At 39.4% G+C, this 11,677-nt stretch overlaps 2 protein-coding genes across 2 annotated transcripts; one reads left to right on the top strand and one right to left on the bottom strand.

Moving 5' to 3' along the window:
• The first annotated feature begins 9,303 nt into the window (after positions 1-9,303).
• On the top strand, positions 9,304-10,248 carry LOC128733998 (phosphomannomutase). The gene is made up of 2 exons (XM_053827948.1): positions 9,304-9,939; positions 9,998-10,248. Exons 1-2 carry the CDS (start codon positions 9,329-9,331, stop codon positions 10,140-10,142), a joined length of 756 nt encoding a protein of 251 aa, XP_053683923.1. The 5' UTR covers positions 9,304-9,328; the 3' UTR covers positions 10,143-10,248.
• LOC128733997 (methylglutaconyl-CoA hydratase, mitochondrial) lies at positions 10,041-11,399 on the bottom strand. The gene is made up of 2 exons (XM_053827947.1): positions 11,143-11,399; positions 10,041-11,085 (listed from the first exon to the last, which is right to left on the bottom strand). The coding sequence occupies exons 1-2, from the start codon at positions 11,275-11,277 to the stop codon at positions 10,297-10,299; spliced, it is 924 nt and encodes a 307-aa protein (XP_053683922.1). The 5' UTR covers positions 11,278-11,399; the 3' UTR covers positions 10,041-10,296.
• Positions 11,400-11,677: the final 278 nt, after the last annotated feature.

The raw sequence follows: 11,677 nt of genomic DNA, 5'->3' as shown, positions 1-11,677 counted from the left end.
ATGGGGGAAAACCGACTATTAGGTTTGATACTGATGGTAGTAGAAGGTGAGCTCCTTAAGGAAAAATATTAAAAGCTGCGATGATAACAAAAGCTACGTATTGATTTGTATTTTTCACTTGCTGAACGGATAAGGTAAGCTTAACACCCACCAGTCTCCACTGCCTGCTTCATTTAATTAAATTTAATTGTAAAAATATTTTTTTCACAATAACTTTTTTGGGAAACGCGGGAGCTCTTGTGCGCATCATACCATACAATTGACATATATTGTTAGCCTATAATTTATAATTTAAATAAATCTATACAACGTAAACTTTAACAGCAATGCTATATCACTGCACTGATTTAAATTTAATTGCCGATATTTAATATCATAGCGACAACAAAACTTTTTGCCTTGATTCAACAAGTTACATTTTAAGTTTAGCACATACAAACTAATGCATCTATTCGGTTCGCCCGTTAGAGTTGGTGTGGCTCTAAACTGGACCCATTATTATATTTTCATCTAATTTATTCAAATTAAAAATCTAGCTGACTTAGTTTAGGAATTATGTTACAAACGACAAACTCCATAATTTTTCGTCCCTCGAAGCACCATTTAAGAATATATTCGAGTATTTAACTTCATTATTTATTTAACTTTAATAAATATGATTAACCTATTTTTAGTAATAATTGCTTTAATTCTGTTACGTCGATTTTCAGAATAAACGAAGATAATTCAAGCCACCCTACCGTGCGTATCTTATAGACAATGGATTCCAGTTTACTGAAATGCTCGCGTTATTTTTGCAGCATGTAAAAGGGTGGCACATTGGCGTCATCACCATCTACAATGGCGGTAGAGTGCGAATAAAAAAAATGTCAAGGACAGCAAGAAAAAGTGAAAACTGGTCTAGTGTGACCGGTGCTGCCCACAGCTAAGCTAGACAGTACCTGTTCAGGTACAACTGGCAATGTGAAAGGATCGGTTCTGAGCTTACAGGTATCGTTCAAACAATCTGAATAGTAATAACCGGGAAATTATAATTAAGAGGGAAGCCGTTTTATAACGACAGACCAAGCCTTCCAAAATCGAGACGGTCTTATCGCTGTGATTCCATTAAGGTGTATTTACCATTATGCTGTTCAACTTTGAACACTTTGTAACAATTCACCGGTGGGTATAGTTGAGTAGGTATTTGCTATCGATTTAATGATCGTTCCGCTGAATAAGCTGGCCTAAGTTTGATACCCATCAAGTATTTGTTATTGATAAACGACATCGATTAGAGGTAATGAACAGCCTGCAATAGTTGAACGAATCGAGGTCAGATATGCATCAGAAAAAATGAAACTACATGAAACCTGTCTGCGCATCTCAATAAACCAGTACCAGTTTCGTTTCTGTTTCTGAGTCAAATGTGGAATTTGTACACATTAAGAATGTACAGTGCGGGGCAGATAAAGCAGGATTCTTGGTGGTTTTCCTAATTGCATTGCATCTATATTCGCTTCATTAATAGATATTTCACGAAACAATGAAAAAATTTATCCTATAAAACAAAAAAAAATAGGTGAAATATGAAAAGACATATTGAACTACTTCCAAGGAAACAGGGATGGCACAATCACTTTGACACGATTCACATTCATTTGACAGTACCGTCTCAGTCAAGCAGAATTTGAAAAAAAATATGTATGGGAGGGTTGAAGAACTAGTTATTATCTACAATTTTGCTGAATAAAGTTTTGCTGTATCTTTTGTAGTTAAGGAGCTACAATGCTAGTACCTCATTGGTAACTAAATGAACGCTCAATTAGTCACTAATGAGGTACTAGCATTGTAGCACCGTAACTACAAAAGATACACCATAACTTTATACAGCAAAACTGTAGCTATTACCTAAATCTGCAAATGTTGCATACAAAACTTAGTCAAATTTTGCTTGGCTGAGACGTTGCTGTCAAATGGATGTGAATTGAGTCAAAGTGATCGTGCCATCCCTGCAAGGAAGTATTGGCACCGTAGATAAAACTTCTTTACCAAATAGTATGATTTGGCCTTTCAACAAAAGCAATTCATCTATCATGAGCTTCCCGGTCTTCGCTTTTGAATTCGTTTGTATGATGCAACATAAGCCACACGTAAAATGCGGCATCTTTACACATCAATCGAAACCAGGAAGGGAAGGTTACAACAATGTCTAGTAGTGCCATGTTCGACGGTGAGACCATCAGCGCGCAAAAGATCAATGCACGTATCGTCTGCCTATTCGTCTTTACCGCTTCTTGCCTGGCAATATCTGTACCATACGGATGCAAGTATGTGCAACAAAAAGCATCGAGAAACACTGGATGGGTGAAGTAACGATTGCTCTCCCCTTGTCTTGTTACTCCGAAAGAGTACTTTGACAAGGCATCCTAATAAAACAAAAAAAACTTGCTGAGCACTTTTATACCACCAAACATGGCTGGTTATGGTCTTCGGTGGTTTACGAAATCGCTATAATTAACTGCAATTTTTCAAATACATTTTGTTGACGAGACTCGAGCGCAACTGGGTTACTGCGTACGGGCGGGAAACACAACGCGGGGGAGCCGCAATTTCCACCCCGAGAAAGTAATTACCAGCGCAACCGCTGTACAAGAATCTTATCTGCATCTGCCAAGATGGCACTTCGATGATGTTTTAGTGAGCTGAGTGTCGGTGGTGGTGAGAAAAAAAGAAACACGATAATGTACCTGATAAGGCGCAGGGCTTGGTCGCACCGGAAATTAACGAGCCAGTGCGGATTCATTTGAAGGAGCACTCTACGAAACTACACAAAGCTACGGAGTTGAGCGCGAGGGTCAATAAAATGAGTCACTTAAAAGCCATTCAACTGTAATTGACACTGCGAAGCTAGTTGGGTAGTTAGGAGAGTGTCATTGGTAAGATTACTTATAAACAATAAAAGTAAATCGTAATGGTTTAGTAGACAACCAACTTTTTATCGTATCCTTTACTTCATCAATAGTTTTTTTTACAAACAAGTAATACGTAACGAAATAACTATAATTAGGTACTATTGCATTGATTTACATAAAGTATGGGTCATTAAGTTCCAGTACTAACCAATAAAATGTTTTTGTTTCGCTCAATTCGACTTTGATCAAAACAGCATCACTTTTTATAGCGATACAATCATTCCAATGTGTTACTAAACTTTCGATACATTTTCTACAGAAAAATAGGTCTCATTTGCGACTAATAGCTAATCATCTGATGCTCCTCATTCTTTTCCGCATGTTTTTGAAACATGCAAACATGTGGAAGAAAGAATAGGGCATCGCTTTTATCCACTGAATCGGTGAAAGTGTATTGATGAAAGCACTTTTTCAACTCCTGTTTTGCTTGATTGTGCATTACCCCTTCAGCTTCAGCTAATTAAAATTTCCCCCTATATGTTTATTTTGTAGCATCACAAAAAAGCATATTTTTTCGGTTTTTCTAAAAAACACTCCCAATCAAATGCACAATCTGATTTTGTATTCTGTATTTTCTTTGAAGTCAAAAATACTTTTAAAATGCTGATTAAAGAATATAGATACAACAAATCGAAGTTATAGACCGCTATAAACTGTCTATAACAGTGTTTTAAATCGATCTGTAATGAGCGCGACAGCGGGTACATGTCCTGGGTTCAGAGATTTGACACTATTATAGTCGTAAATTGCTATTTTATTTCCGAACACACTCGCATGTTCAGGGCAAAAACATGGGTGCCTTCCAAATAGTAATCGAAACGTATCTGTAATGATCAAAACAATTCGAAAGCCATTAATTATTAGAATTTTATAACAGACCGCAATTAATCATTATCTATAAGTTTATTAGATTATTACGCAATACGCAAGATGAACGAGTCATATAAGATACAAATTTATTTCGGTTACTGATATTACCACGATAAAATATAAAATATTTATAGCTAGCTATAAAACGCCAACTTTTCATAAAACAAATTTATTGCGGTTGCTTATATTACCACAAAAAACTACCTGACTGTGCGATATCTCTTCTAATAGTATATTAAGTATTCTTACGAGAAGGTGTTCCAATACAATATAGTCTAGCAATACAAGATTGAACTCTTTGTGGTTGCTTGTCGAATCACAATAAATCTGTTAGTTTTATAGTGCTATTGAAATGGAAACACCCTGACCATCCAAACTTGTTGCTATAGGAGAGAGTAGTCAACAGTGAGTCAACGGGAATAGCTACGTCATAAAATATTAAAGATCCATGATATTTTCAGACAAAGTCAAGTTTGTGAACCTACATTGCACAATGTAGTTTCAGAAAAATTTGTTGATTTTTTAACATATTTTTCAACAATAATTAGGTTTGGGGGGGGGGGGTCAAAGTAAATTTTGTTACAATCATTTTCATCAAGTGATTTTCAACAACAAAATACATATTAAATTAAAATTAAAATTACTACATGGCATCACATACTAGTAAGAGTAAATATTTGAAAAAATATGACAATCGAATTGTTTGCTAACTCCGCTAGTTCACTATTTTTCATAAAACATTCCTATTGGCAACGGTGAGACACAGAGTCGTGGGTGACACTGAGACATAGCTTTTGCCATGCAAATATTTTTGAAATTTTTTTTCTGTGTTCAATTGCAAATCAATCCATAGGAATTGACTGTAAATGAATTCTGAAGTGTAAGTTAGAAGTCAGATGTCCAGGATTTGTCCTTTATATTAGCATAAATGTATGTGTGAATATAATCGGAATTTTCAATCATACCCATAATAATGTATGCTTTATGCACACAATAAACAACACGATACAATAAACATGTTCTTTATTACCCAAAAATATGGTTTAAATCGATTTCAAATTGGTGTCTCAGTATGCAATACTCGTTGTCTCACTCTTCCCACCTGTTGGTTAACAGTGAGACAAAAATACACCTCCCCGTTTGTGGTTGTAACTAATTTAGCTTATAACCAAAACGGCTGAAACTTTTTTTCAGGTAACTAGAAGGATACACCTTTCAAATAGATTGAAGAGTGCGTTGGTAGCTATCATCAAAAAAAATTAAAATTTTTGGAAAAAAGTGTCTCACTGTAGACGTCTCTCCCCTACTGGAGGTTAATATCGTAAATATTTTTTTATGATAGGCAAAAATAGCAAAACCGTGATGCTACATTCCACTTGCGGAACTTGACCCTCTGTTTTTATTCTACATACTTAGCAGCCAACTGCTAGAGCACAGCACAATTGCGGAGCTAGTGCTATGATCCTATTGACTCATATACAGCCTCTCTCAGTCGAGATTTGGGATTTCTACATACATATTTACCAGCAGGCAGTGCCGTGTCAGACTCACATTCGAATACCGTCACTGCGCACTGTTTCTGTATAGAAAGTGTCTACTGATAGCCTACACTCTTGAATGAATTTACGTGTGAATAGATTTATTTGAGTTAAAACTTGGATAAAACTACTCAAAATGTCCTTAAAGTGTACAAAGTCAGATTCTGAGTGGTTTTTCAACCAACAAGCTGGTAGAAACTAAAAAGACTATGTTATTTATTACAGCGAATAATTCAATTATTAGGCTTCAATCCCGGTGGTAGTAGTGGTAGCATTCACGCCTCTCACACCGAGGACCCGAGTTTAAATCTCATCCCCGCAGAAGTCACGAATGACCTAAGCTGTTAAAATGATTGCAATAAAAAAATGTTTTTACACTTCAAGGACATTTTGAGTAGTTTTAAGTATGTGTTAGCTAAATCCAACATCTTCCTCTTCTTGTTAAGTGGCTTGCCGTCCTAAGACAAAGCCTGTTGAGCAAGGTTTGTCCAGATAACTCGGTTGTGGGCTACCGATCTCCAATTCCAACACCGAGTACTCTCCGCCAGATCTCGCTCCACCTGGTCTAACCATCTTGCTCGCTGCGCTCCTGCTCGTATTGTTCCTACCGGATTTGAGGCAAACACCATCTTTGCAGGGTAGTTGTTCGGCATTCTTGCAACATGCCCTGTCCATCGTATCCGTTCAGCTCTAGCCACCTTTTGGATACTGGATTCGCCATAGAGCTGTACGAGTTCATGGTTCATCCTCCACCTCCAAACTCCGTTCTCCTATACACTACCGAAAACCGTTCTTAGCGCTCGTTTTTCGAAAACTCGCAGCACTCGCAGGTCCTCCTCGAGTATTGTTTATGTTTCATACCTATAGAGAACAACCGGTCTCATAAGCGTCCTGAACAGGTTGCACTTTGTATCGGGACTTAGTCTGGTCGATCGCAATTGCTTGTGAAGCCCATAGTAAGCACGACTTCCGCTGATAATACGCCTCCGAATCTCACGGCTGATATCATTGTTTGCCGTTACCAGTGAGCCATTGAATCAGCTTGATGAGCTTCCTGGGGAAGCTGTTCTCGTTCATGATTTTTCGTAGCTCTTTTCACTTGATAGTATCACATGCGGCGTTGAAATCAAAGAACAACTGGTGCGTGGGAACTCTGTATTCACGACCCTTTTGGAGGATCTGCAGCAGTGTAAATAGTTGATCCGTTGTAAATCCAACCTACCTCAACATTTAAGAGTGTAGTCACTGGCAGACAGCACTATAAGCGGTATATAACAGCTTCAGTTAGCAGATTAGGAGATAGCCCAGTTAGCACAGTTTAACGATACATATTAAAGTGATAAAGGCGGATTTTCGCGTTTATACATGTACAAACAGTATAGATTATATTTTTGTGAACAACAAATCAGAATCATTTTCCCAGTTCTTCCAGTGATCGTCCTTCACAAAAACACATTTACTCCCTCAAAAGAACACATCAGAATCTTCCGATTGAGGTATAAAACACCTTTGTCCGGTTCATTTATCACAAAATCTATTTAAAGATGGCTTAACTTAGTCTTTTGAAAAAAACCTCAGATTTTGAAGCAACAAATTAACCACTAAATAACGATGAAAAATCTTAACCATAGATAGAGTTCATACAAACACAGTGATTCAAGGTAATATTCTTATCAAGATTCTCAAAATATGAACAAAATACTTTACCAGCCGAGAGCCGGGGTGGCTCTTGCCGTATCAAGAATTCCTCTCCATTGTACTCAGTCCTGGGCTACTTGTCGCCAATTCGTTACGCGTCTCGACACACGCAAGTCGGCTTCAACCTGGTCGAACCATCTAGCGCATTGGGCCCCTCTAATCCTGGTGCCGGTGGGGTTCTCAAAGAGAACGGATTTTACTGCACAATCGTCCGGCATCCTTGCAACGTGGCCGGCCCACCGTAGTCTCCCAATATTCGCCAGGTGTACGATGGGAATCTCTCCAAGCAGTGCCTGTAGCTCGTGATTCACACGCCCCCGCCACTCTCCGCTTGTACTCCGCCAAAAATAGTCCTTTCGTTCAAAGACGGCTAGTACACGTCTGTCTTCCGTAAGCAAAGTTACTGCCTCAAGTCCGAGGACTACCGCCCTGATTAGCGTTTTGTACATCGTCAGCTTTGTGCGGCGTCGTATGCTCTTAGACCAAAGCGTCTTGCGGAGGGAAAAGTAGGCTCCAGCTTATCGCCATCAATAGTCACTGTCCGTGTGAGGCAAACGTTGCTTTCTCTGGAGCCTCTTCCTACCATATATTTGGTTTCCGACGCATTGATTTGTAACCCTATTCTCCTAGCCTCCGTTTTTAGTCTGGCGTAGATTGTCTCCGCCGTCGCAAGGTTTCTAGTAATGATGTCGAGGTCGTTTGCGAAGGCTAGGAGTTGCCTGCTCTTGCTGAACATCGTTCCTCTCGTTTCGATGGCCGCTCGCCGGTTCACAGCTTTAATAGCGATATTGAATAACATATAGGACAATCCATCCCCTTGCCGTAACCCTCTGCGCGATTCGAAAGGACTCGAAAGTGCCCCCGAAACGCGCACGTAGCACATCACTCGCTCCAGGATAGCTTAGATTACTCGTCGCCAATTCGTTGCGTGTCTCGACACACACACAAGTCGGCTTCAACCTCGTCGAGCCAGCTAGCACGTTGGGCCCATTTATTTAGGGTGTCGATAAGGTTTGTGAAGAAAACAGATTTCACTGCGCAGTCATCCGGCATTCTCGCGATATGGCTGGCTCACCGTAGTCTCCCGATTTTCGCAAGACATGCCATGGAAATCTCTCCAAGTAGTGCCTGCTACTCGTAATTCATACGCCTTCCCCACTCACTGCTTTACGCTTATACTCTTCTATAAACAATCCGCAACACTTTTAATGAAAATACTGCACGTATGTCTTACGTAAACAAAGTTATAGTCTCAAGTCCGTAAAGGGCTACCGATCTGATCTGGAAATCTGGAAAACAAATCAAAATCAAATCTGGATGCAAAGAAACGCTCAATGAAACTCGCGACGAGAACTCGCTGACAAAAGTCATTGTTATTGAGTATGTCACTATTCCAATTCAACCAAAAAGTGGTACAACGACAATGGTGTTACTGTGACTCCCGAAGAGTGCAATTCGACCAACCAAATTAAAGAACAAGAGTGGGACTTCTAGCGTCTAAGAAATTGGAGTTTGCCTACCAAATAAGTGAAAAAAAAGCTGGAGTAAAGAATTTTGCCAATATTCGGGAAAAAATTTAAGCTAATGGGATTTGATAATAATTAAGACTGAAACAATGTGCTTACAGTAAGCGCTAAAGTATAACCGATACCCTTAAAAGTAAAAAATACCGGAATACCTCATGGAAAGACAAGCAAAATTTTTCAGCAATGTGCAGAAAAAAATTTTAGTCTATTTTTCAAATTGGGAAACAAATTTGGATGAATGGAAACATTCATAAAAAAGTATGAATGCATAAATGAAATTTCACCGCAAGTCGCTTCGTATGAATTGTTTTTCGACAAAAGCTATCCGTAGAACTTCCAGAACAACTACTAATTTGAATTTTGAAAGATATATAATTTACAACCAACATTGATATCAGGAAAAACATCATCAGGTAGAGGAGAATGTCAGTGAGAAGACTCTGATGAAACTTTTCTCACCATCATGAAAAGAGGTGTTGCCACGTGAATGTTATATGCTTCACTTGAAACTGCCAGTTCGCTACACGTATGCAACTTCTGCGAAGGCGGCGGAGGCAGATTCGTGTATTAGTATTATCAGCACAGTTATTGTTTACCCGGTGACTTCGAAACGTCATATAGAATCAACAGTGCTTATCTATATAGATTACAATATTACATACACCCATAATCGAGTTAGTACTGATGACTACTAACCCACCCTATAAGAGATCAAAGCAGTTTCTGAGTTGAAGTGTTTAGGATGTCTCTGAAACGTGAGGAAATTCTGTTGCTATTCGACGTGGATGGTACGCTAACAAAGCCCCGGGCTGTGATCGAAAATGATTTTAAGGAATTTCTATACAAGGAAGTTCAACCTCGCGCTACAATTGGCCTGGTCGGAGGGTCCGATTTAGAAAAAATGTTCGAGCAGCTGAGCGGGCGTGAAATCCTGGAAAAATTCGACTACATTTTTCCAGAAAACGGATTGGTTCAGTACGAGAAGGGAGTTGAATTGGGAAAGGTTTCCATCAGTCAGCATTTGGGCGAAGATGTGATAAAACGGTTCATAAATTTTGTTCTGAAATACATAGCAGAACTAGACATTCCAATCAAACGAGGCACATTCATTGAATTCCGGAACGGAATGTTAAATGTCAGTCCTATAGGAAGAAATTGTTCGGCGGAAGAACGGAAAGAGTTTCACGAATATGACAACAAAAATCACATCAGAAAGCAGCTGATTGATGTGCTGAAAAAGGAGTTCCAAGATGTCGACCTAACCTACAGCATTGGTGGCCAGATCAGTATCGATGTCTTTCCGCACGGATGGGATAAGACTTATTGCCTGCGACACGCGACCAAAGGAACCAAGTAAGAGTGCAGAAAGCGCTAATAATTTACTGGTAAATTTTAATTATTTTTGTTTCAGTTTTAGGGAAATTCATTTCTTCGGAGACAAAACTGATCCCGGTGGAAATGATCATGAAATCTTCTCGGATGCAAGAACAATCGGACATAAAGTTACCTCCCCAGAAGATACCAAACGTCAGTTAATAGAACTGCTCAAAATCTAGCTTTGAGTAGTTAAATCTTGCATTTTATTGTGTATATAAAAACTGGTACCATAAACAATTTCAATTCGAGGCTATTCCTTGGGAAGCCCAGATAAATGCACTTTCATATCACATACTAATAAATTCAGTTGTTCAAGAAAAAAGAACGTCCCTATCATTCTCCAATATACTTCGGTTTTCGTCTCTCTGCAAATGCCTTTAGGCCCTCCAAGCGATCCTTGGTTGGAATAACTTGTGCATAACATTGTTCCTCGATAGCGCATCCTGTAGCCAAATCTACTTGCAATCCTTTATCAATGGCACGTTTAGCCATACGCACTCCAATCGGTCCATTAGGTACAATCTCCATTGCTACTTCCAAAGCCTTTAAAAATGCAGCATCTCCGGTTTCGTTTGTAGGAACTACATGATTTACGATTCCTAAAGCGTGTGCCTCTTGGCCGTTAACTTGTCTAGCGGTGAAAATTAATTCCTTGGCAACGGCTGGATTCAAAATTCGCGGCAACCGTTGGGTACCGCCAGCGCCAGGAATGATTCCCAACTTGGTTTCAACCAACCCAAGTACGGCTTTGTTTGACACAACTCGCATGTCGCAAGCAAGGGCCATCTCCAAACCTCCCCCAAGAGCCGGACCGTCAATCGCGGCAATCACCGGGGCCGGCATATTCTCGATGCTAGTCATCAACATGCGCAGTTTGGAAACGAAACGACCCACCTCCTGAGGACTCATAGTGACACGTTCTTTCAAATCAGCACCAGCGCAGAATATTCCCGGCACGAGACTGCGAAGGATCACCACACGGACATTTTTATCGTGTGCCAGCACGTCTACGGAGTGCAGCAACCGATCGACGAGCAACTGACTGAAGGAGTTTTTAGCCTTCGGACGGTTCAAACCCAAAACGGCGATGCCTTGCTTATCGTCTTCGGTCAAATAGGTAAGCTGCAACATTAAAATAGTTAAAAAATCTTGTTTCCAAAAAACGATTAAAATTGTTACCTGTAATTCCTGACCCTCCGCTGCGGTGGATGTGACAAAACGCAATTTAGAAGTGCAGATCGTTCGTGCTAAGTTTACCTCAGCTGCGGCGATTTTATTTACAAAACTAAGCTTTCGAGCAAACGTAAGCAACATGGTGAACTTTTTAAGTAAGGTTTTTCCAACTGGAACCGACTGATATCGTGTGTCCTTTAAACTTATATAAGAAAATGAACGTCTAAAGCAGTGTTATGGCCGCAATGTGGCGATTTAGTTTGTTTCTATGAGATAATCATCATGATTGTCAATACAATGACACAGAGTGGTGAACTGATGAGTGAAAGTTAAACACAACAAAAGCCAAACATAACAACAGCTAACAGCTTTGCTGTCGCTCCTCGAACGAAGCATACAACTGTCACATGTCACAAAATAAAGAACAAAATAACAAGAAAATCGTACCAAAGATTCAAAGTTGGCAAAGTTAGAAAACATGGTTGATCAAAGTTATTCACTTTCGCTTTCATATGTTTCTTTTAAAAAAAAATTACTAATC

This window comes from Sabethes cyaneus, chromosome 2 (assembly GCF_943734655.1).
Source record: "Sabethes cyaneus chromosome 2, idSabCyanKW18_F2, whole genome shotgun sequence".
In the NCBI taxonomy this organism is placed as follows: Eukaryota; Metazoa; Arthropoda; class Insecta; order Diptera; family Culicidae; genus Sabethes; species Sabethes cyaneus.
This window is presented reverse-complemented; position numbering and strand designations above follow the sequence as displayed.

What these genes read in the sequence shown, in the direction of transcription:
- LOC128733997 (XM_053827947.1), bottom strand. Translation starts at nt 11,277, where the DNA reads ATGTTGCTTACGTTTGCTCGAAAGCTTAGTTTTGTAAATAAAATCGCC. An exon ending in CGGAGGGTCAGGAATTACAG is followed by an intron (nt 11,086 to 11,142) that starts GTAACAATTTTA and finishes TTAATGTTGCAG; the next exon opens with CTTACCTATTTGACCGAAGA.
- LOC128733998 (XM_053827948.1), top strand. Translation starts at nt 9,329, where the DNA reads ATGTCTCTGAAACGTGAGGAAATTCTGTTGCTATTCGACGTGGATGGT. An exon ending in CACGCGACCAAAGGAACCAA is followed by an intron (nt 9,940 to 9,997) that starts GTAAGAGTGCAG and finishes TTTTTGTTTCAG; the next exon opens with TTTTAGGGAAATTCATTTCT.